The 23,084-nt window shown below is 54.2% G+C and overlaps 1 protein-coding gene across 10 annotated transcripts in view; it reads right to left on the bottom strand.

Moving 5' to 3' along the window:
• Nucleotides 1-23,084, bottom strand: part of SDCCAG8 (SHH signaling and ciliogenesis regulator SDCCAG8) — a 229,160-nt gene that overhangs the window by 8,183 nt on the left and 197,893 nt on the right. For 4 of the 10 annotated variants that reach the window (XM_082702251.1, XM_082702244.1, XM_082702252.1 and 1 more), the window contains one exon: nt 1,042-1,192. The exons of 1 other annotated variant lie outside the window; for it this stretch is intronic. In XM_082702251.1, the coding sequence (XP_082558377.1) occupies nt 1,042-1,192 (151 nt within the window). Of the gene's footprint in view, nt 1-1,041; nt 1,193-3,154; nt 3,312-23,084 lie in introns of those variants that run through there. 5 more of the 10 variants (XM_082702254.1, XM_082702249.1, XM_082702255.1 and 2 more) reach the window with 2 other exon arrangements.

Here is a 23,084-nt window from a genome sequence, read left to right as displayed (position 1 = left end):
AGTAGTACCGGCGACGGTTTCGGTACACGGAGTGGGAAAATTTCCTCAAAGGAGGACAGTTCCCTAGTACCCATCGGGCGCATTTTGAAAGAAGAGAGACAGCTTCTCACTCTTCTCACGGCCAGAGGCACTCTTCCATTCATCATTCCAAGCACTCCCCGTGCGGGCACCTGGGGGCTCTCCTAATACAGCATCCTAGGACCAGACAGAGACTGGGGCCAGTCCCTGGACCACCTCATTATCCTAACATGCCGCTTGATGGGACAAAAAGTACAGCTTCTCCGACAGGAAGAGAAGCCATTTAGGGGAAAAGGCCTCCCACCATACCGCTGACTCAGCCGGATACGCTCCTCCCTCCCTGATCCCTTTCGGTGGCCCCAGATCTACCCCAACAGGGAAAGCCCGGACTGTGGCGTCAGCCTTAGATGCCATTTCTAGTGTCCCGACTCGCTAGCTGTGCAGGCTGTTGCAGCCTCGGTTTCCCTAGCGGTGAAGCGGAGACAAGCCTCGATCCTGCAGGCTCATTCAAGGGCAACGGGAGTTCGCGCGCACGGTACAGGCCAGGCGCAGTCACCGGCCGCTGACGTCGGACAAGACACCTGCAGCCACTCACCATGGCTCCTCCAACCGGCAGCCCCTCTTTGCTCGGCCACTTTCAACTGTACTCGCCCCCACCCCCCACCCCGGGCCCTTCCGAGTGTGCTTCCTGCACAAAGCCCGCTCGCCGCTAGAGCCCTCTGCATCGTTCCGCGGCCACTGTCCCACACTCGGTGCCACAACCCAAGTCGAGGGTTGTTCTTGTGCATGAACTCCAGCTCCCTAAAGAGGGCAGGCCCGAGGGCTACACATCCATGTCCCCCACCATGCCCAGCATGGTCTTCAGGGTCCTCCTATGGGCTGCCCAACGGGAGTACTGGGGTTTGCACCTGTCGCGGTGCAGCTCTGAAACAAGGAACAAGAAAAGGCCCCACACGCAGACACCACTGTGTCCTCTGGTGGGTGAGCCAGCCCAGAGGACCCCCTCTGCCCCCACACACATACCCCTGCGCTGGGTCTGACCGGTACCTGGGATCTCAGACGTCCCACCTCTTCCGCCAGGCTCTGTCTCTCCAGAAGAAGCTCGTTCTGCTTTTTGAGAAGCTGCACCAGCTGCTGGGCCGTGGCCTGGCTGTGCTTGTCCAGCTGCTTTAGCCTGCGGAGAAATCCACTGCAGTTAGGGATGGGTCCCGAGGCGTGAGGGCATCAAGCTGCAGAGTGGGTGGCAGGGGGCGGTAGTGGCCAACTTCAGTGCGTCCAACTGTTGTGTCCGAGAGAGGCCCTGGTTAGTGAACCAGGAGCTGCCAATCCAGGTGACCTGAGAGGCAAGGCCAGCAGCAGACCCTTGGAACGCAGCATTGATTAAGATGAATGGAATCACATCAAATGTGGAAGGAAATCAGGAGCCTTCTCCCGGAGATGTCAATGAGTAAACACACAGATAAGTTGGATAAGGAGAAGAAAAGTCGAAACCTTAAACTCACAGAGGTCGAGGATGAGGGGCCTAAACGCTTCCATTGTTCAGGGGAAACGTCTCTGGCAGGCTGCAGCAGACAGCCCGCCCTGGCTGGGGAAGTGGGCGAGGGACAGCAGAAACACTGAACTAAGGGTTTTCCATTATTAATCACTCAGTCAATCATGAGCTCCGGCATCGCTGACCAGATGTCTTTAAAGATCCTAAATTTGTCATTCTGCTGATGGGCCCTCCTCTCCAGACTTGCTAATTCACTCAAACTATTATCCTCATTTGTCCACAGACGGCTTCCTACAGCACACTCACCCCTGGAAATGTAGGCTTTGGATTAAATTTAGAGTTGCACAACTACCCAGCCCTGTTCTGGAAAGCGCCTGGCTGTGTCCTGCACCCTTCCTCCCGGACCAACAGCACCAACGGTGAAATTAACTTGTATTTTCACAGGGAAAGGATTTTAAAAGCTCAAGGTGCAATTCAAACTCCAGGCTACACGTCCAACACTCACCGAGTCAAAGGCCACGACGTCATGCGCAGAGACTGGTGTCAGGCTGCCCCAGGTTAGGCCTCCCTGCGTCCCGCCAGCTTCTGGCGCGTTCCCAGCACAAGGAAGCACTGACAAGGGCAGAGACTAGGGCCTTGGGGTGGGCGGACGCCTTTCCCAACCTGCCGGCGGGGAAAACTGCACCCCGAGGGAACCTGACCACAGTCTAGTATTGCTCACGCTCTCCCAGACTCTTGTACCACCTGCAAGTCGGCCCCTTTCCCAGACGGCACCGACTGCGGGGCCTGTCTGCCCGTCTCCACCTTGGAAGGATTTTTGTGGGTATCTTTGTTTAGGCTGTTCCTGAAGGCACACTCGGGTCCCCACCCCAGTCTCCTCCTCCTCACGCGCTGCGAGCTCCCCCTTTTCAAGCTCTCCGGGCCTTTTGCTACTTCCTAACGCGGCAAGCACGAGGAGCTGGAAACCAAGAACAGGTGGTGGTCGCTGGGGCAGCAGGGCGCATGCTCGCAAAGCCCGCCCCGCCCACCGACCACACGAGGCCTCCGTCTGGCCCCGCCCCCAGGCCCAGGTCCCGCCCCCTGGCCGCAAGCGTCCTGTTGGGCCTGGAGAAAGCCCAAGGAAGGAGCCAGGGAAGGACTTAGTTCTTCTCTCTCAGGTGCCCTGGCCCTGACTGGCCTCTCAGCATCCCAGATCAGGCTGGGGCAGACCCGAAGCGCTTTGCCGCTTCGACGCGGTGTACACGATGGTCGTGTCCCTTGCCCCTGTGGCCCTGCCTCCGATCCTGGTGAAGCCAGGGCACGGCAGCTTTGGGAAGCTCCCTCTGTCCCCACGGCCACCCATCACACTGTCACACGGGGACAATTCTTCCTGAGAGTAGTCCCCAAACCCCACGGGCGTCAGACCAAATGGGAGCTTCCCTGCACCGTCCCCTGCGCAGAGCGGCTGGGAGGGGCGAGGACACCCCAGGGCCGCAGAGAAGCCGTCCCTCGGCTTGCGGCAGGGCAGGGGCGCTCTCCCCGGACTGACCCACCGACAGATGCCGGCAGCCACCGCCCATCTGAGCAGCTACTCCGCTGTCCTGCACTGGGGTGGGTCCCCTAGAGGAGAGAAGAGCCTTTTTCCTTGAGAAGCAGACAACCTACCGCTTGGGTATTTCAATCAGACAGGTGGGAAGCACCGTCATTAGCAGCGGAGCTGCCTAAACCCTCCAGTGGCTTTCTCCCTCCCATCAAGCCCTGGGTGTGGAGACAGCCACAGGCTAAGCTCTGGCCGGGCGGTAGGCCACTGGCTTCAGGCTTGCTGGAAACAAATGTAACAGAAACATGGAATAAATAGATGACACCATTAAGGCTTAAAGACAACAAGGCGCCAGGAGTGGCCTTTCTCCATGTGGTCCCTTGCCCTGTGCTTTGATCAAATGGGATAACAGTCCTGTGGACTGATGGCTTCAGTGTGTGTTTCTGGGCCCTGGAAAGGGATGGCTGCCTGATGCAGAGCTAAGGGCTGAGCCAAACGCTGCTCTTACAGCACAGAACGCTGGCCACAGGCTGGCCACGCTGGCTTACAGCCAGAAATGGGGCCAGTCCCTGCCTAGACCCTTCTGCCTTGGAGGCCCCAGGACCTAGGCCAGGCTCTGTTGGCACCGTTTTGCAAACCGTAAGCTTCAGCTCCCTGCAGCAATCACCTGAGAGCACCTGGGCCCCACCTGGAGCCACTGAATCAAGTTCCTGGGTCTCACAGAAGGACCTCGGGAGAGCCTTCCTCCACGAGGCTGAAGCTCCTCCTGCCCTCGGCTCACAGTGGGAGCCAATGTGAATGCTCCAGGCGGTCAGTCTTGGGGGGCCTTAAAGAGACATGCTCCTTCTTGTTCGAGGTCAGCTTCCATTAGGTCACTCCACGTGCAGCAGCGAAGTCCATCACAAGGTCAGAAAAGGTAAAAATCACCACCAAACCAAACCCACATTGGTTAAAAGACAGAAACAAACCCAGATTTTAGATAAAAGGGACTCAGTCAAGGAAATAAATTTCAATAGCAGCTCTCTTGAGGTGTTTTATGAATAGTGGGAAGTTGGTTTTTTTTTTTTTTAATTAAGTTATTTCTTGGAACGGCCTGCCCCAAACGCTGCACAGCCCTGCCTGTACTCTGTCCTTGTCTCCCTGCACAGATTAGCGAATTAAAAGGTAGGTGCTAGACCCCATCTTACAGTTGAGAGACCGAAGCTGAGAGGTCTGGGAAGCTTGCACAAAGCCATAGAGGAAGCACGGGAGCTCGGGGTCCTCTTAACTGTTGCTAAGGAGTGGTTCATTCATTGAGTTAATTCAACAAACCAAGCAGTTAACCCTTTGGGAAACCCCTCTCGTGGGTCAAGTACTATAGGGCAGATACAGGGTCCAGGAGGCCCCAGCCTCCGCTCACGCCCATCCCATGAGGCAGGAACTAGTCTTACCCCACTTTAAGGACAAGGGTCCCCATGCACAAGGAGGAAGAGTGGCTGGTTCTGGCCACTCAGCCAGCAAGTCAGGATGCGAAAGGGGAACGGGTATTGTCCTGGGCAGGGGCTCCCCACAGGAGAAGGGGCACTGCAAAGGCCATGCTGTCTGTGAACCGAGAGCACACGGTGTGGCAGGACCAGAATCCCCAGGCTGTTCACACGGCCAGTGATGCTGGTCCCAGTCCAGCCCTGCAGCCAGACCAACAGCTGTGGACCTTGTCCAGGCAGTGCCGGTCCCTGCCCCAGGAAAGAGAGGCTGGGAGGAGGGCCGGGCCTGGGATAGACGTTCTGGGGCCAGGGGGAGGTACCCACGAGCTGTGCACCTCCCGAGCAGGTATGCAGCCTGGGGCCTGGGACAGGTCCGGCTGGATGTCCAGCCGCGGGCTACACCTGCTGAGGGGAGTGGCCCTGAATGCGGGGCAAGATTCACCCAGGAGAGCCGGGTGGAGGTTTTCAAGTTTGCTAAAAATACAGGTGTCCTTGGGGCATCTGGGTGGCTCAGTCGGTTGAGTGTCCGACTCTTGGTTTCCATTTGTGTCATGATGTCGGGGTCCTGGGATCGAGCCCCAAGTCCGGCTCCATGCTCAGCGGGGAGTCGGCCTGTCCCTCTCCAGCTGCTTTTTCCCCCTGCTTGGGTGCAGCGTGCTCTTTCTCAAATAAATTAATATTGAAAAATCTTTATATAGGCATCCAAGCCACGACGCATGTCTGCTGCAGTGAGAGGGAAGAGGGCCAGGACAGGGCCTCGGGGACTGGCCACATTTACAGGGTAGCAGGGGACAGGGAGCCACCGAGCCACGGAGACAGACGACCTGGAGAGAGAACCTGGAGCTTAAGAGGAGAGGCTTTCCGGGAGGAACGGGGGGGGGTGGGCTCTGTGCGACGCGCCCCTCGCTGCTGGCCACGGCCGCTCGCCCTGTCCGGAGGGAGGTGTGGCGGAGGAGGGGACACCGTTCTGGAGAGGGGAAGAGGGGCCTGGCACAGGGCAAAGGAGCAAGAGGGGTGCAGAGGGTGGAAGGGGCTGGAGCCGGTGGGCAGGAGAGAGGGGGATTCCTCGAGGCGCAGGGTGCCAGGCTTCCCCAGGCAGGAAGGCGCCCACCGCAAAGGCCCGGCCCTCCTCACCAGCGGGGTGAGTAAGGAGAAGCCCCTGACCCACAGCCATCCTGTTCTGCCCCGGTTCGAGGGCACAGGTGTTTGTCGAGAAAGAAGCAAGGTGACGCGCCGTGGTCCTCGAGCTGCTGTGAAGGGTGAGCGCACCGGCCGGGGGCAGGGGCAGGGGCAGGAGGGCGGAGCCGAGGCAGAGCCTTCTCCTGTGGACACGGACGCCCTGACTGACCCTTCGGACAATCTCACCCCACCCCGGCCCTGCAAGGACTCCTGCTCTCCAGCCACCCAGAAAGCTTCCTGCTCCGCAGCGGACGTTCTCGGGGGGTCCCGGAGCAGGACCCCTGCTATTTTCGAGGCTCAGCTCTCAGCTTAAGTGTCATTCTGAGAGCTTGCAATTTCTTGTTCTGTTCGGGTTCCCTGTTTGGAGCCATTTCTTCCCCGTGGCACAGAGGAATTCGAGGAGAGAGCGGGGCCGCCCTCCCAGGCCTGCCTCGGCGTCTGCAGGGACAGCAGCCGCTCCTGCGGGAAGGAGCCCTCGGCAGCCTGCAAGCCACGCACGGGCTCCGCAGGGCAGGACAGAGTCCTCGGTCCCTCCCGGATGCCCCCGGGATGTACTTGGCATCTGCCCTGGCGGTCACGGCACCCAGCGGAGCAGCGGCCCGGGGCAGGAGGCCAACCCTCCCCAGGAGGCAGCGGAGGTGCCCCTGCCCTTCAGGGCACTGAGGGCTCAGCCAGTCTGTGACCAAGAGCCCCTCTGGGCCACTCTCTACCCGGGGCTGGGCTCTCCACCCTGACTGCAGGGGCAAGAAGGAGCAGGGCCCGTTGCCTTAAGGATCTGCGGGTGTGTACCTGCCACCACAGGTCATAAGTGGGGGGCTCGCGGGGGGGGGCGCAGAGAAGAGCAGAGCAATCAGAATGGGCTGGGCTGGGCTGGGGGGCTCGGCTCCCAGGGGCTACTGGCAGGTGGGGCCGCGGTTACCATGGGAACACGGAACAAGCTCTACCCATCCCACAGCGAACTCCCCGCCACACCCCACCAGGCAGGAGCCCAACTTTATTTTTTTTTTTTTTTAAATATGCAAGACTTCAGGATAAGAGGGAGCAAGCGCGCAATAGAGAACAACTTTCTAGAGCTGAGCGGGCTGGGTAAGATTTCTCATGCAAAACAGAAGCGGCGCGAGCTGCCAGCTCGGGTCCTGTGCTTCAGACACTCATTTGCTATGAATACTGTGAAAGCAAGTGAATACATATATTTAAATTTTTTTATGTTGTATGTGGTACATACAAAATATATGCAGTGTATAAATAAGTTATGAGGTATAATAATCAAATGAACACTCGTGAAGCTGGTCCCAGCCCCTAGGGGCCACCGCCCTCGGAGCCCGTCCCCAGGCCCGCCCCCTTCTCCCTCCAGAGGTGGCCTGGCTCCCCAGAAATACAGGTTTTGTAGAGGAGACGCTTTCGTTTCCCTCAGCCTCCTCACCCTGCAGCTTTCCACAGATGACTGTGGGGGTCTTTCTTTCTTCCTGCATTTGTGGTGTTTTGGTGTGGGGTCTGCTGGGGGTCAAACATCCTTTATCCTGAAATGTTTTCGGGCCGGAGCCCCTCCTATGGTCGCTCTGGCTATACTAAAGGTTTGCCCTCCCGTTCGTAGATAAGCGTTCTCAAATGCCACCACCGCGGATGTCACTGGGATGGGGTGGCGGGGCGGGGGGGGCTCCTCATGGAAATGAAGAACAGTTTTGAACCCACACGTGGACTTAAAAGGTGCGAACATCAGACTATAAAGCACGCACTCACCTCTCTACTAATTCCCAGGGAACAGGAAGCTTTTCCCATTCGCTAATTTAAAGCTCCTGACAATACCGAAGGGGAGCTAGGACTGTCATCCGCACCATTTCTGGCTTGAGAAAAGCCAGGCACAGTCCTTTAGCCCTCTGTCCAAGCTCAGACAACCAGCAGGCGGAGAGCCAGGGGGACCAGGGCATGAAGGACAGGCCTGTCTCGGCCATGGGTGGCTCCGAGCCCTCCGTCCCACCTCCTCCTCGCCCTTCCAGTCCACGTGACTCAGACTCCTGGCTCTCAAGACTGGCCCCTTGACTCTCCCGATCTTTCTACAGCCCGCCATCCGGCCACCTCACTGTGATCCCAGCCATTCCTGTCGCCCTGGCTTGCCTGCCCCTCCCACCGGACTCTGCTGGGTTCCCTATGGACAGGAAGGGGGTCTAGTCCAGCTCGCCATCTCTGGCACGTAGCCCGCTGCCTACCACAGAGGTTGTGCTGGATAAAAACATCAGAGTGAACAAACTCCTTACCAGTGGACACTATTCATACCAAAGATGAGACCCGTGATTTCATCTGTAGCATCTGTTTGCTTTCACATGTGCTAACTTCAAAACAGCGTGACATACACGTTAAATGCCTTGAAATGTGCTACCGAAATTCACCACTAACTTAAAAGACGATGCAGAGACATGACTTCAAAATCCCACCACGAACTACCTATTCTCTTCGGGCAGGGAGGCTTGATCTCTGTCAACCTCACATTCTCCATTTCTGGAACTGAGAAGAGAAGACCTCAGGAGCTCCCAAATCAGCAGCTCTGGGGTGAGGCCCAGCAGGACAGGTTTTCGTGGGCCCCCCGGGGTCATTCTGGTCGCTTCTCAAGTGCAGGCACCACTGGCACGTGGTAATTCCAGTATTATTCCTGATACAAAATGAGTTCTCATGGAGGATAATTTCTTCCCCCCTGGCTCCAGCTTTGATCCCTGAACAGCCAACTGTCCACATGAAAACTGTGCCGGTCTACTCCCAAGCCTGGATGTCAGTCACGAGAAGTTAAGCAAAGCACGTGCTCACGGCGAGCTTCCTCCCACATGGAATGAGGGAATAAGCTAGAACAGGCATCAGCAAACATCACCCCCCAGGGCCCTGTTTTCGTACAGTCTGCAAGTTAAGGGTGGTTTTTACATCTTCCAATGATGAATAAAAAAAAAAAAAAATCACAAGAAAAACAATGTTTTGCGACACAAACATTCCACACAATGTTGACGACTTGACTCTTCAGAGAGAGTTTGCTGGTCGCCGGGCTCAGGGATGACTGAGTCATGTTCCCACAGTACCCTGACTCTACACAGCCTCCCTCGCTGTGTCCCATCTTCGAACCCCGCAACCAGCTGTAGTCCTAACAATACCTGCTGCCCAAGTGCAAGTTTGAAAGCCCAATCACCCTCCTAAATGCTCCAGGTAACGAACTGTGGTGGAGAAGCTGGATTGCTGTAAAGTTGTACACTTGGTTCTAATACTTGCAAATCGCTTGCCACAATTTCCAAAATCCCGTGTCATTCATGTGGCTGCACAGAGTCGGCAAGAAGGAGCCTCATGGTGAGGGGTCTGGGACCCGCGCTAGCCCATCACCCTCACTTAGAACACGAAGGCGGTTTCAATGGCCGCTGTGCCAGCCAAACTTCCTTTGCTCAAATCTACCTTGTTCTGCAGTGAGTAACCGAGTCATTCATTCTTAAAAATCCTGCCGTTCTGGGGACAGTTTTCATTCCCAGCAAAGGGAACTTATTTCCCATGGCGCCCCTTTGGTTTTCCACTCCCTCAAGTCAGCCTTGGCTACTTGTGGAAGTGGGGCAGGGGGTGGAGGGGACCTCCTTAGGGGCGCGAGTCGGGGAAAGCCCCCTGCTCTTCTCTTCAGAAGGATAAGATCACTTACGGCTCATCTAATTCAGCCCCTGAAGCTGGACACAAGGCCCACGGTCATACGGCCCAAGTACAGGAGATCTAGGACCGAAACCCCTGTCCCTTGACTCCAAATCCAGTGCTCTTGGAAGCATTTCTTAATCCTTTTGAAAAAGGCCTGACCTCTCTTCCATACTACAAAAAAGTAAGGATTTTAGGTAAGGACCTTGAGAAAGGTGACGCACTGGGTGACCTATTCTCCGAGGCCTGGGGGTGGGGGAGCCCCGCGGCCAGCACTCTGCCGCTGGGCTCGAGGGAGGGAGCCAGTTTGGGCTTTGTTTTTTGTTCCTTTTTATACTTCCACTCTATTGCCGACTTATTGGGGACCACACAACGCTGCTGCACTGACGGCAAGAATTTCTAAACACGCGGACGCCCGGGTGGCTCAGTGGGTTAAGCGTCTGCCTTGCGCTCAGGGTCCTGGGATTGAGCCCTGTGTTGGGCTTCCTGCTCAGCAAAGAGTCTGCTTCTCCCTCTCCCTCTGCCTCTCTGCCTGCTTGGGCTCAAGCTCTCTAATAAATAAACAAAATCTTAAAAAATAAATTCTAAACACCGTTTCTGTTCTTATCTTGTCACCACCCAGTTTGTGGACTCCTCGGCCCAGACGCCGCACTGACCAGTCCCGACTGGTGTGGGTATGAAGGGCACACATGGGGCCCCAGAGCTCCGGACACCCACCTGGGGAGCTGGCTGCCGGCCGGCCCCCCACGTCCCTGTGGCCTCGGACACTGTCAGACCCGGCTCTGTCACAGACCAACTGCTGGAACAGAGCTTCCCCTGGAAATGAGCGCCAGCTTCCCCACAGAACGCCAAGAACATCCGCTGTACCACTGCCTCGTCATCCTAACGAGCAAGTGCCACGCGACCCGGGCTGAGCCTGTGGTCCCCTGGGCAGGCCTGGCAGGAAGAAGCGATCCTGCCCCGCGAAGCAGAGGGGACCAGAGCTGACCCGTCAGGAATCTGAGACTCTGAAGAACCTAGGGGACTGCTTGCCTCGGGCCTCAGTTACCTTTTGGCAGCTCTTCTTAAAGCAGAAGTGGTCAGGGAGAGCCCAGCTCTGTGGGGCGAAATGAGACGGGACAGAGGAATGAAAACCACTGAAAACCCAAATGCTTGCAAAGTATAACCCAGGCCACATCCAGCTCGTGGCCAGTTAGAAGCCGTAGCAGCAAAACCCAGACGGCCTCTCGTGGCGTTCCTTACACACACACACACACACACACACACACACACGTGCGCGCGCGTATTTCTCATTGCTTTTGGAGCCACCTGACTGCGAATCCCATGAACCCAGACCTCCAAGTACGTCCTAATGATAAAGACTCCCACAGACCGTAGCACGTTATCAATGGCAATAACCACACAGGGATATAATACCTTGATCTAACCTACTGATTTCCAATTTTGTCAACGGATTCCAAACTGTGCCTTTTCCTCTTTTACCGAAAAGATCCTCTGCACTCAGATATCATGTCTGTTTAGTACCCTTGATCTGGCACAATTAAAAGACCAGTTTTACTTTGATGAATGTAATTTGTAATGCAATCAAAGTATCTCAAAAGCAGACGGAACTATCGGAACGCATGAGGCTCCTGCCCAGTTGCTCTATTGAGTTATTTTTTAAAAGATTTTATTTATTTATTTATTTATTTGGGGTGGGGGAGGGGGGAAGGGGGAATGAGAATCCCAAGCAGAGGCTGCGCTGAGCGTGGAGCCCAACACGGGGCTCAATCCCATGACCATGACACCACGACCTGAGCCAAAACCAAGAGTCGGACACTTAACTGACTGAGCCACCCATTCGCCCCCCAACCCTCTGGAGTCTTCGCCGCAGTGTGGTATTTGCACGAGGATTTTTTCCCAGCGGGGTCCCCCGGGAGTTCCCGGATGCCCAAACCCTCTGGGAGCAGTCCTGCACTTAGCAGGTGCACACTGTCCCGAGCCCGCTCTCTATTTCCTGCACGGCTGACCACCCTTGAGATAGACGAACTGGTCACAGAGGTGGTGTGATCAAGTAGGAACGAGCCCTCGGCCGCTGAGTAACCAGATCCAATCACTCCCGTACGTTGATTGGCACACATCTTAATTAGGTTTTAATGCAAGTAATTTGATAAGTACTCCTGGCCATCCACTACGGAACTGTCAGCGCTGAAAGCTTTTTATTTAGCTCCTCTTCCGTCTAGAGTCTATACCCAGGCAGCCTCCCCGCTGACCCTTGTCAAAGAACCCCATCTGCTGGTTGCCACGGTAACTGAAGGCGACCAATTGAGCTGAACAGAGTGACTCAGAAATAAAATCTGCAGCCAGAGGAATTCTGCTAAGAGTAATAAATCATTTAGTAAAAGGGGGTCCTCCACCCAGCGATGAGTGTTGGGATAATGTGGTGGCAGCAGCCTTCCAGCTCGAAGGGCCGGCGGCGCGGAGCACGGAGGCCCTGCCGGAGGGGGGGCTCCAGCAGCAGAAGGAAGGGGCCCGTCCCGCCCGGCTGGCTGCCCTCATGGGCGACAAGGAACCAATTCCACCCAGGGTTTCATGTTTGGGCTACGAAATGTTGAATTATAAAAGTGGCAAGAGAAGCAGTCTAGGCTTCCAACACTCCTTCCTCTCTCTCTCTCTCTCTCTCTCTCTCTCTCTAAGAGCACCAGTAGAGAAAATGCCCCAAGTTGCTCGGGAGGCCACTGTGGCCCTCAGGAAAGAGGCAAGGAGAATGGATACTAAGATTGCTCTGGAATAAGGAAGGCTGCCGCCACCTCCTGTCATCAGCCAAGTCTTAGGCGCTCGGAGCAGAAGCCGGCTGTGTCCGGCAGGCACAGTGCTGGAGGCAGCTGCAGAGACAGGGCTCGGGTCAGAGTGCTGGGAGCGACCCTACCCTATGGTTTGCGGAGAGGGTCCGGGCCTCTCTCTCTGGGTCCGTGCTCCACACCAGCAAAGTAGGTAGCCTTCCTAAGTTAAGATTTCCTGAATGAGAGGGAAGTAAAGAAGGGGAAGGAGGAGACTTGGGAACTCAGGCCCTCACCCCACAGCCAGGGCTGGGTCATACCCGCCCCCCCCATCCCTGGAGGAGCTCCTGCCGGCTCGACTAGCAATCCCCTGTGGGCAGCAGGGCCCGGGCTTCAAGAAGTGGAAGCCGCAGGCAGGCTGACTCTTCCACAGGCCACTGAAGCTCTCTAGGCCAGTCCCTCAGTGGTGGTGATGGGACAACCGCGGGCACCATCAACTGAGGCAGGAGGGGAGGGGCTGGACGTGGGGCCTGTGGTGGGGGACGGTGGTGGGAGGCTGGGGACAGCCTCATCCTGCCAGTGCCTCTCCCCAAGGGCTGCAAACCGGCATGTTAAGGGGTGTAGGTCGCACTGCGGACCTCCTCCCAACGCCTGACCCCCAGGGCAATGGCAGGACCCTGCACTAGATCCTCCCCAGGGATTAAGTTCCTGCTTTAGAAAAGAGCAACTGCCAAACAGAAGGTAGTAGTTGTCATATGTACACCCCCCCCCCCCCCCATCCTAGAGGCTGCCAAAGACAGGCTTCATCCGAGAGCTGCAGCGAAATCCCGCGCCCCGAGTCCGGAGCGCCCGGGAGCTCGCCGCCCGCCTCCCGCCGCGCGCTGGCCACTTCCTCGCGCGCCCGCCGCGCACCTGCACCTGCTCTCAGGCCGCCCGCGAGCGCGCCCGGGGCCGGGGGCCGCCCCTGCTGCAGGAGGGCGGGGAGGGGGTCCGCCCGGCCCCCCGCGCCCCGCCGGCGCCCCGCCCGCCTCCGCTCCGGGCGGCGCCCGCACCTGCTGCGCGGCCGGGGCGGCTCCGCGGGGCGCGCGAGGCTCTGCGCTTCGGCGGAAGCAGAGGATTAAGCGGACGCGGCGGTCGAGGGAGGGGACCGGCGACGGCCTCCGTAACCCCGAGCTCGCGTCCCCATCCCTTCCCTGCGCAGCGGTGCGGGGAGAAAGTTTGGCTTCCTCGGGCTGGGGAAGGTGCTGCCCGACCGTCTTGGCTTTTCTTAGCTTTTAGGTCCCTATCCGTGAGCCACACACGAATCGTTTGAGGACGACCCTGGAGGCTCGGACTGGAACAGGGGAAGCATCTAATAGGCCGGAGAATATCCCGCGGCCCGTGTAGCTTCCGTTAGTGATTAAGCTGCTCGGGTCACTGACGGGAAGTGCCACACATCCCAAGAGCCCGAGGGAAGGAAAGTTACAGGGGTTGGGGTACGACCTGGCCTGATGCGCCCCCCCATCACGGTCCCGCGCCCCAACTGTTGTTTTAGGGTCTGTCCTAAAGTGTGCCCCGAGAGGCGCACTCCGAGCCGTACACACAGCCCGGCGGGTGCTGCTCTCTGACGTTCCCTCCGCCTCCTCGCGAGGTCCCCGAGTTGCGCTTCCAGATAATAAGTCGCATCGCTTTGTCTCCACTCACTCACTCTCTCCAGTTCGCGGCCCTATTTCAATTCCCAGATACTCTTGAACTTTCGCACACGCTGCCAGTTTGAGCCCGCACAGAATAATCAGTGTATTAATTCCACTCGGAGAGAGTGGGGTTTTTCTAACACAATCTGCGCAACCTGAACTCTTTCCTTCAGAAACACTTTGCCTTTAAAAAGAAACTCCCAGCATGAACCTCATAAGAAGCGACATGTAACAGACAGTGCATGTGGCGCTGGGCATGCCGCTCAGAATTAAAAGAGAATTTTTTACTTTGTTTCTTCGGTGCCATGTGCATAATGTACATGTGGACGAAACTGACATAAGACATTTAAAGCAAAAAGGGATGGGGGAGGGGGATGTGATGGTGGCGGGAAAGAAAATGTGTTGATAAAAACAGTAACTTCTGTTAATCTACATTTTTCAGTTACTGTCTTAATTAAGAATGTTAGGAAATATGTTGCAGTTTAATTGCATTGTTTCAAGAAATTCTAATGCTGACAAATTTGGGCCCATGTACACTTGGATGGTGAAAGGGATTAAAGTGGTAATTTCTTCCAACTGGGAGATAACAATTAAAATTATACTTCCTCCTCTGCGCCCCTCCTTCCTCCCTCCAGATCCTACATTCAGAAGACAAAGTAAGAATAGCCTAACACTTAAGGTGTTCAACACGAAATGAGCCCTGAATCGGGGTGACACAAAGGCAGGTGTTTTTAACCTGTGTATATGCGATAAGAATGATTTTTTTTTTAAAATACAAAGAAGTCACAAAAATGAAATAGCACTCTATCCGAAATTTCTGGATGTCAATCAGTATCCTTGCAGCAAATCGTTATTTATGAAAGAAATCAGTAACGATCTCCAAGTGATTCCCAGATGACCCTGTGTCAGACAGTAAAAATCATTTGCCTCAGCCGTGAGTATACAAAAACGATGACATTGTGAAGACACGTTCAGATTTCTAGATGCCGGGCCCTTTCCTCCCACTGGACCAGTCGTACATGCTCGAAGCTGCCTTTCTTTTGTGTGTGTGGGGTGGGGACCCTTTGCACCATTACCCAGCAAAATAAACTACAATGTATTTTCACTGCTCAAAGCATCTTTGATAGAAATTGTAGTAGACAAGATAGCTTCCTATTTCCCAAGCTTACAGTTTTGTAACCTCTTTCTTGCTCCCATTCTCTGGGGCCTGTCCAGTTGGGCTCCCCATCTGTCATCAGGGAGGTGATGACTCAAACCATGAAGGAGGGGTTCGGGTCCCCTGCTCTCCAATCCCACAGTGTGCAGCACAAACCAGGCACTGACCAGAGACTCCCACTGAACCGTCCAGCTAGGTCATCAAACTGGCTCGATCATTTGGCCAGATAAATCGACCAGTTTTTTTTTTTACTGAATCAGCTACTCATCCCACTTTCCGGGGACCACAATGTAGGAACACCATGGCAGACCCAACTCTCCAGCAGCTAGAAATGCTGCATTGTACATGGAGGCTCTGAAATGACAATAAAAGAAGATCTGTTGGCCCTAGAGTGCAGCTGAAATGCCCAAAGAGCTTGGCCAAGACAACAACTCCAAAGATTTGCTCTCGCTGGGAGGTCTCCCGGCTCCTTCTGCTTCCATCTCTCAAAACAAGAAGGGACAGAGAATTTGACCACAGACAAAATACTGCCAGTGCGCCCCCAGAATCACAGTGTGTCGACTCAAACTTATATTTACGTTTTGTATCAGTGAGTAGAGTCCGGAGGTCACTGAAGTACTGAGTAAATGGCATGTGTGACCGAAAAGTCCAAAGAATCCACTGCTATGGAATTAAGGCAATTTTTTTTTTAATGCCACACGCGAGATCCGAAAGAGCAAAGGGACAATCTCTTATGTACTCCCTGGGACCACATAAAACTCTGAGCTGACCCACTAAGGAATGGAAAGTTTCATCTCCTGGGGTTTCTGGAAATTCTGGTGGGAGGACACAAGCCCTATGAGCCTGGCAACCTCCTGGGGGAGAGGGGGAAGGTGGGCAGACCTTTGTCAGGAGGTGCGGCGGAGGGGGGGGGGTGCTGGGGGCGCTGCTCTGGGACGCCCCCCACACACACAGAGGGCTGAGGGGCAGGGGGGTTGCGGAGACCACCCGGAGCAGGACCAGAGCCTTATTAATTCTCAGGTCGGAGAGAGAGGAGCGGTCAGGCAGACGTCCAGGCGGGGAGAGCCGGGAGCATAATTCGGAGTTGCAAAGTTCTGAGTCAATTCTGGGAGTTCGAAGAACACTAAAAGAAGAATACAGAACACTGGGGGAGAAAAAAGGGAAGCAGTACCCGCCCGAGGGCCGATTGCCTCTCCAGCAGCGGCAAGGCTGTTCCTGGGCTCGCAGGACCATTTGTTCCATTACACAATCTCCTGAAGCCATTTAGAGAGAGCTCCAACAACTGCGTGCACCAACACGACACATGGCTTCCCAGCCCGCCTCCTTGCTGATCCAGACGCTCCAGCCATCTTTCTTTAAGATGCCATATGGTTGGCAGAAGCCTGTAGATCTCGCAGCACATCTGCTTGTACGTTTCTTCTTCCCCTCCATCCCCCTAACAAAAGAGGGGCAGGGAGACGGAGCGAGAGGAGGGCATGCGTGTGCACCCCTGCCCACAGAGAGTTATTTCTTTGGAGGCTGCCTAAGGAAACAAAACTATGAAAGGGATGAGCGCGAATTATTCAGGACTCGCTCGGTTTTTTAACATGACAACATGGCGATTTGTTTGCTTGTCATGATTTTAAAACCAGATTAGAAAAACAAAGGATGGCCCGGCTCTCTTTTTCCAAATGCCCCATGACTTGCAAACCACTTCAGAGCTCTCCCTCCGGGAATCCTCGTGATGCTGTCTTGCCCCCCGGAGAGGGACAGCACCCTTGCCTGAAGCTATTCGTCCGCTCCTTTTCGGTCAAGGAAGACAGACAAGCTGAGAAACTAGCAGATACCCAGAGCCCGCTTTGTTAGCAAGCACGGCGCGGCTGTATGCTAATGAGCCGGCACCGACACACGGCTTTTCGGTATGATGAGCAAAGATTGTTGACACTGTTGAAATCCTGGCTCTCCTGGCCTGTGAGCGCCCGGGCTGCCTCCTTGGAATCCGGCCCCCAGAAAGACAGGCTGCAAAAAAATAATACATTCTACTCTCCTGATGACTGAAATCTGGCCATTTGTAACTCGGAGCAGTTGGGAGTGGGGGAAGGGAGCGGGGACTGGGCGAATATTCGAAAATATTTGATCAGGCCTGGGATCAGAAAGACACAGGTGAAAAGGATGGGTTTCTTCCAAACTAAAAAGTTAAACCTGGTGGACGCATGTGAGCAAGTGGGGCCAGGACGCTGGAGAGCAGGGGCGAGGGACAGTCAGGGCAGCCCCTGTGACATATGCGGACAGCTGGGACCTTCCTTCCCTCTGCAGATGGGACTGCCCGACTGGGGGCACCCCTCTGCTCCAGGGGAAAAGCTAAGTTTCCAACCTTCTTGTTAATGTGTCTGAACCATGTTACTGGTTGACCACGTGTGGTTTCCCAAGTCCGTGGAAATGAGACACAGGAAAACAGCGCCTAAGTATTCCGCTGTCTCGACAGCTGACCTTTTTTTTCTTTGTAAGTCAAAGAAGGGTAGCAAAGGAACTCCACAGTTGAAGCGCCGAGCACGTGAAATGAGATACCCTTTACCTGCTCGGAAACTCTAAGGGACGTGCATTAGTCTTTGGATTTCATAAACTGAGGCTTAGGGAAGATTTAAAAAAAACAGCAGAAGTTCAGCAAGGCTGTGTAGCTAGGACTGCCAAACCCCAAAGCCACGCCGATGTCCTGAAGTCCAGTAGGTTCCAGGTGTGAAAGGACGCTGTCCAGACACGCTACCCCCCCACCGCCCCCCCAGGGATCTGCCCCCGCTTCAGGGTGCCCACCTGAGCAGACCACTGTCAGCCTCGAGCAATAAAGTAGTTCAAATTCGTAGGCAGGCGGGGAGGGAGGGGGGCACCAAGCTGTAAATTCCGTTTACTTGTAATCTACACTATGAATGAAAATTCATGTAAGTGAAATGTAAAAACATGAGGAGCGACTAAAAAAGCATTGAATGTTATGATGAAAGTTTCAGAACGCAGCCATTCAAAAAGTGTGCCCTTCAGATCATACCCCTTGGGGACGGCGCAAGTCTTCCGACCACACAACCACTGCCCAGGTCCCCGGGACGCGTTCCTTCCGGAACTCTCTTCCCTGCCCTCGGCTTCATGATTGGACACAGACACAAGTCTGTGAGTGTGTAACAGATGCCTTTCATCAAAATCGTTCTTTTCAATAGAAAATACACGCAGCGCATGTTATACCACTCAGCGATGGCACCGCCACTCAGACTAGATGCTGGAAGCTTGATTCTCTTTTTCTGTTTCTTTTCATTTTATTTTTTGGGGGGAGCCCGATTCTGTTACCAACAGGAACAATCAGCTGTTATTGACAGTTCCGTTGTTACCATTGAAATGGGCTACGAGAATGAGGACTCTGAATTTTAAAAAAAAAAATCTAGGTTGAAATCTGAGCCGGGTCCCAGGCAAATTCTTCTAAGCTTGTTTCATTTCCAGTATTCTACTACCTCCCAGGACTATTTGGAGAATTAGAGACGGTGTGTAAAGTGCCTGGCACTTAGTAGATTCTCAATAAGTGAAAATACGGTTATTACTAATATTTTCAATAAAGTGTTTCAGAGCGTATGCAAGGTGCTTCCACATACATGTGCTTACCTAGCTCTGAAAACAGCCCTGGAATATAGGAAGTGTTTCTTCCACCAAATAAATGAAGATTCAGTAATAAAATAGCACTGGGGCCCCTGGGTGGCTCAGTCGGTTAAGTGTCTGCCTTCAGCTCAGGTCATGATCTTGGGGTCCTGGGATCCAGTCCCACTTTGGGTTCCCTGCTCAGCAGGGAACCTGCTTCTTCCTCTGCCTGCTGCTCCCCCTCCCCCTGACCCTGCTCACTCTCAAATAAATAAATAAAATCCTGTTAAAAAGTAATAACTAAAGCAAGCAACAATATGAGCTTTTATTATTGTATTGGAGCCTGTTCTCTGTGCAATTACTGTGCTAAGTGCTCTTCCGGCTATTTTTAAATCGTCAACAGCAACCTTTTAAAGAAGCGATTATTGCTACTATCGTGAACCTCATTTTATCAGAGATGCCACCAATACCCTGCCTAACTCACACAGGAAGTGGAGAGCTAGCAGGCAATCCCAGGTCTGTCTTCTGAACCCAGGATCCAGATCCCAGCAGTTAGTGCAGGCACGACTAAAGGCCAGATTTGCTTAAAATCTGGTGCTCCTTTGTCTACCACGTTGTCCTTGGGTGGAACTTACTACCGGACATCTGACAAGGAAGTTTCCTAGCATAATACTGCTTGTCTCCACCAAATGTCCGTGTCTGCTAGGAAATTCTCCAGGGTCCGTAGTTCCAGGCTCCCGTGTGTTCATGTACATTCCCACAGAGCCGGAGTGCTGGGTGCTCCCGACGGCACAGGGAAAAAGCAGAGCAGGACACGACAGGTGCATTTGAATTTGAATGCACTACACGCAGAAACACACACCGACAGAGCTGTCGTTAGCTGTTTGGAATCACTGAGACTGTCAGAAATTCCTTATCAAGAGAACCCTCTTCAAATACTGATTAACTATCAGTAGAACACTTCTAAATCCAAATTCTCTGCTAGGGCTGCTCGAACATTTGGAGGCTGCTGATCGGGGAGCTGGGGAGCACATAGGTGCCCCGGCAGACCGCTCTCCCCACGCAAAGAGCCCCGAGCTCTTCCTGAGAACCTCTCCTCTGGGGCAGCGGGACCCCCGGGGCTGTCCTCTCAGGTGAGCTGTGCCCCACGACCTCTGCTCTGCTCTCTCCCTCCCCTGCCTGGACCTGGACTGATTCTGAAGGCACGGCTGCATGGCTGACTTCAACCCAGTTCAAAACGGAACAGGATTTTAACCAACGAACCAGCCACCTTTGCCTTCACTGTGATGCTTCCAAATTCATAAATCTTTGGTCACGTTTCTAGTCAACAGTCAACAGCAGCTTCCGGGAGGGTCTGAGCAGAGGAGATTGTGAACAGAGATGTGGTACTTGGGACTGAGTGCAGGAGAAACACAACATGCCCCGCGGGTTTCAAACAGAAAGGATCTAAGTCCTTCAGGAGTATTCTGGAACGCATTCTTTGGGAGGGAGCACTCTGAATCTGGCGGGGGGGTGGGGGGCATATTCACGGTCCCCCTGAGAGCGAGACCAGGTTCCCCAGAGGCAGACCTTGTGAATTCTTTGTCCTTCGTTCATTTCAGCAGCCGGCGGAGTCCTGGATTGCTGCCCGAGAACAACACTGCTTTGTCCTGACTTAGCTGAAGGTCGGCGGAGACCTCAACACCCACCTCCCGGGGCACCGTGTGAGCTCTGACAACGTGGTTCTCTGGGCAACTCACACGGAGACCGTTGGTTGAGAACCTTCTATGCCCAGGCTCTGTTCGGTACATTTCTGGGTAAGAACTCAATGCAGTCCTCTTAAGAACACGGGGAGATACAGAACGCCATTGTCCTAAGTGCAGATGACACGTTGAGGCCCCGTTAAGCAGCCTGCCCCAAATCACAGAGCCCAGAAGCCAGTGGAGCCGGTATTTGAAGCCAAGACCTCTGGGTTCGGAACATACACCCCTAACGACCCTTCCCTCCCACGACCCTCACAGATTGAGCAGCAAAGGGTCCGCTTCTCAGCCTACCAGCTGTGGGGACCTGGCACTACTTCTGTGCCCAAAGCTCTTCAGGGTAAAGTGTAACTGTTACCACACTTGTCCCACCTGTCTGTCGCACAGGACGCTGGGAGACTTTACCCACTATTCGTAATCTCCCGCGCGGGCTTCTCCGCTTCCTTTGCCCCACGGGCAGAAGTCTCGGGTGGGCCCGAATGGGCTGCGAGCTCTTTGAGGAGAGGACCAGCGCCTGCTGCATTTGGGCAGCCCCCGCGGCCAGAGCTCACAGTTGGCTGTGACTACCTAGGGGACCGCAGACAGAAAGCCAGGGAGCTCGGGCTTTGGTGGCTGAGGAAGGGGCATCAGACGCGTTCACCCTGCACGCGTCTCCGATGAAAGGGGCAGGCAGTGGGACCAGCCAGCCCCACTGAGCACACAGGGACGGTCTGGCCTGCACCACGCGAGGGGAAAGCAAGGGCCATCTTCTCTTCTCGAAGCCCCAGGGTCAGCTTTGTCGTCTGCCCGTGGTGCCTGGGGGTCCGAAAACCCCTATCACGGCAAGGGAATGAACACAGCTAACGTGACAGGAGACGAGATTAGATCTAAAACAGAGACACTGCTTCTCCAGAGACAGAAAATTGTTAATACAAATGAACAGCTGTTTGGGAAGAAAACATTATTTCCCAAACCCAGACAAAGCTCTATTTATTACATTTCAGAGACACTTAAATTATAGTGTCTGAAAGCTATCTCGTCACGGGTATCTGTGACACCTCAATTATCCCCCAAATCTGAGAGGTTAAGCCACAATAAGGGCGTTGCTGTGAGAAAGACTCACAGAGAGAAAGTTCCTCTTTTTCCTCAAAGGAGCAGGTGAATAAACTCAGTGTGGAGCATAAGCAAATGAGTAGTAAATTCCAGCACCAAACTTTCTGGAAATCCATTAGAATCTCAGACTCACGATCCATTCCAAGATGCTAATGTACGCTGTTTAACCATCTGAATGTGTCGTTCCCTAGTCCCACTGGCCCCTTTATATCCTGTGTTCACGCGGGCTCTCCTGGTGCTCGACCGCACCGAGCTCCAGGCCTGCCTCGGATGCCCCACGGAAGTCCTGGAATGTTCTCTGTGCTCACTGTGCCGGGCCAGTCCTGCTACAGGAGGTGCTGGACATGGCATCAGCCCTGACCCACCCACCCACTCTGACCCTGCCAGGGGAGACCCGGCCTCACCCCCACCCTTTCCACAGACTTAGCTGCGTCTGACCACCTCAGGGCATTTCTGGAGAGGGGCATATTCTGGGAAAAAATTCTGGCTAAGGGGGGAAATATTAGATTTAGCCGGGTCTAGGACAAGTTAGGCAATGGGTCATGCGGCCGGATGAGGAGCTGAAATTGATAATCTCCTGAGAGGCCTACGGCCCTTCCGTCTCTGCTCCCTTAACTGGGGGCGGCTTGAACTCAAAAGCCAAGGGCTCGCCAGCAGTGCTTACCCCTCTGCAAGCACACTTGCTTCTCTCCTTTCTTCAGCTCCTTGTTCTTTTCTACCTTACTCCCGACACACCTTGTGGGGTGTTGTTCAGCTTAGTGAGTTAGCAAAGGCTTGAGATTTCTCGAAGGAGAGGTGTTATGGTGTTATGTAAATACACAGTATTATTTTGTCTTTATTCCAGCATTACTGGTTTGAAATAGTTCAGTGTGTGTAAATATGTTTAATAATGTGTATTAATTAGATTTTTTTAGTAATTCCCTGGCATCCCAGTTAGCCAAGGGGTAGCAGGCTTACTTGTATAGTGAACTAGTAAGGATAGTCTCAGACAACTATCCACTAGTCTTTGTCTCATGCAAATCGACTAGCAGAATCCACTCAGTGCTTGTGGTCCTGTGCTTGGAGACAAGACAGAATCACCAAGTAGTGACCTCTCATGAAAACAAAGAGGCAGGTTCACCACCTATCAACCAGCCCAACCCAGAGAAGGGGAATACGTGTGCAAGCTCCCTGCAAACGATTAGTAGGACCGAAGAGCCCAAGTCTGCAATATTCGGGAAGAAAAAATAGTTTAAGTACCACTGACACCAGCATGTGCTTTAAATGGAAATTTCCAAAAACAAATATTACTCTGAAGGTCAAGTGCCCATCAGGGTCATGTTAACTCTTGCTAGTGACTTTTGTTCCCCTCTATGAATAACATTTTGTCCAACCCTGTCAGCAAGGTCAGGTCAAGAAGATCTGACCGTGGCAACCCAATTATCTTTTTTTTTTCTTAAGATTTTATTAATTTATTTGAGACAGAAGGAAAGAGAGAGAGAGAGCACCAGCAGGGCCAGGGGCAAAAGGAGAAGCAGACTCCTTGCTGAGCAGGGAGCCCAGTGTAGGGGTCGATCCCAGGACCCTGGGATCATGACCTGAGTTGAAGGCAGACGCTTAACCGCTGAGCCACCCGGGGGCTCCAACTGCCTTGACAAGGTTCTGAATAAAGGGTTATTTCCAGCCTTCTCTCTAGACAAGAGTCACCTACACGTGCTGGCTCTCCTAGGAACACTGAGAGTTCACACTGGTTCCACGGACAGGTATTTCCAG

This window comes from Mustela nivalis (genome assembly GCF_964662115.1).
Source record: "Mustela nivalis genome assembly, chromosome: 16".
Taxonomy (NCBI): Eukaryota; Metazoa; Chordata; class Mammalia; order Carnivora; family Mustelidae; genus Mustela; species Mustela nivalis.
Note: the sequence above shows the minus strand (reverse complement) of the source record. Positions and strands in the feature narration are given on the sequence as shown.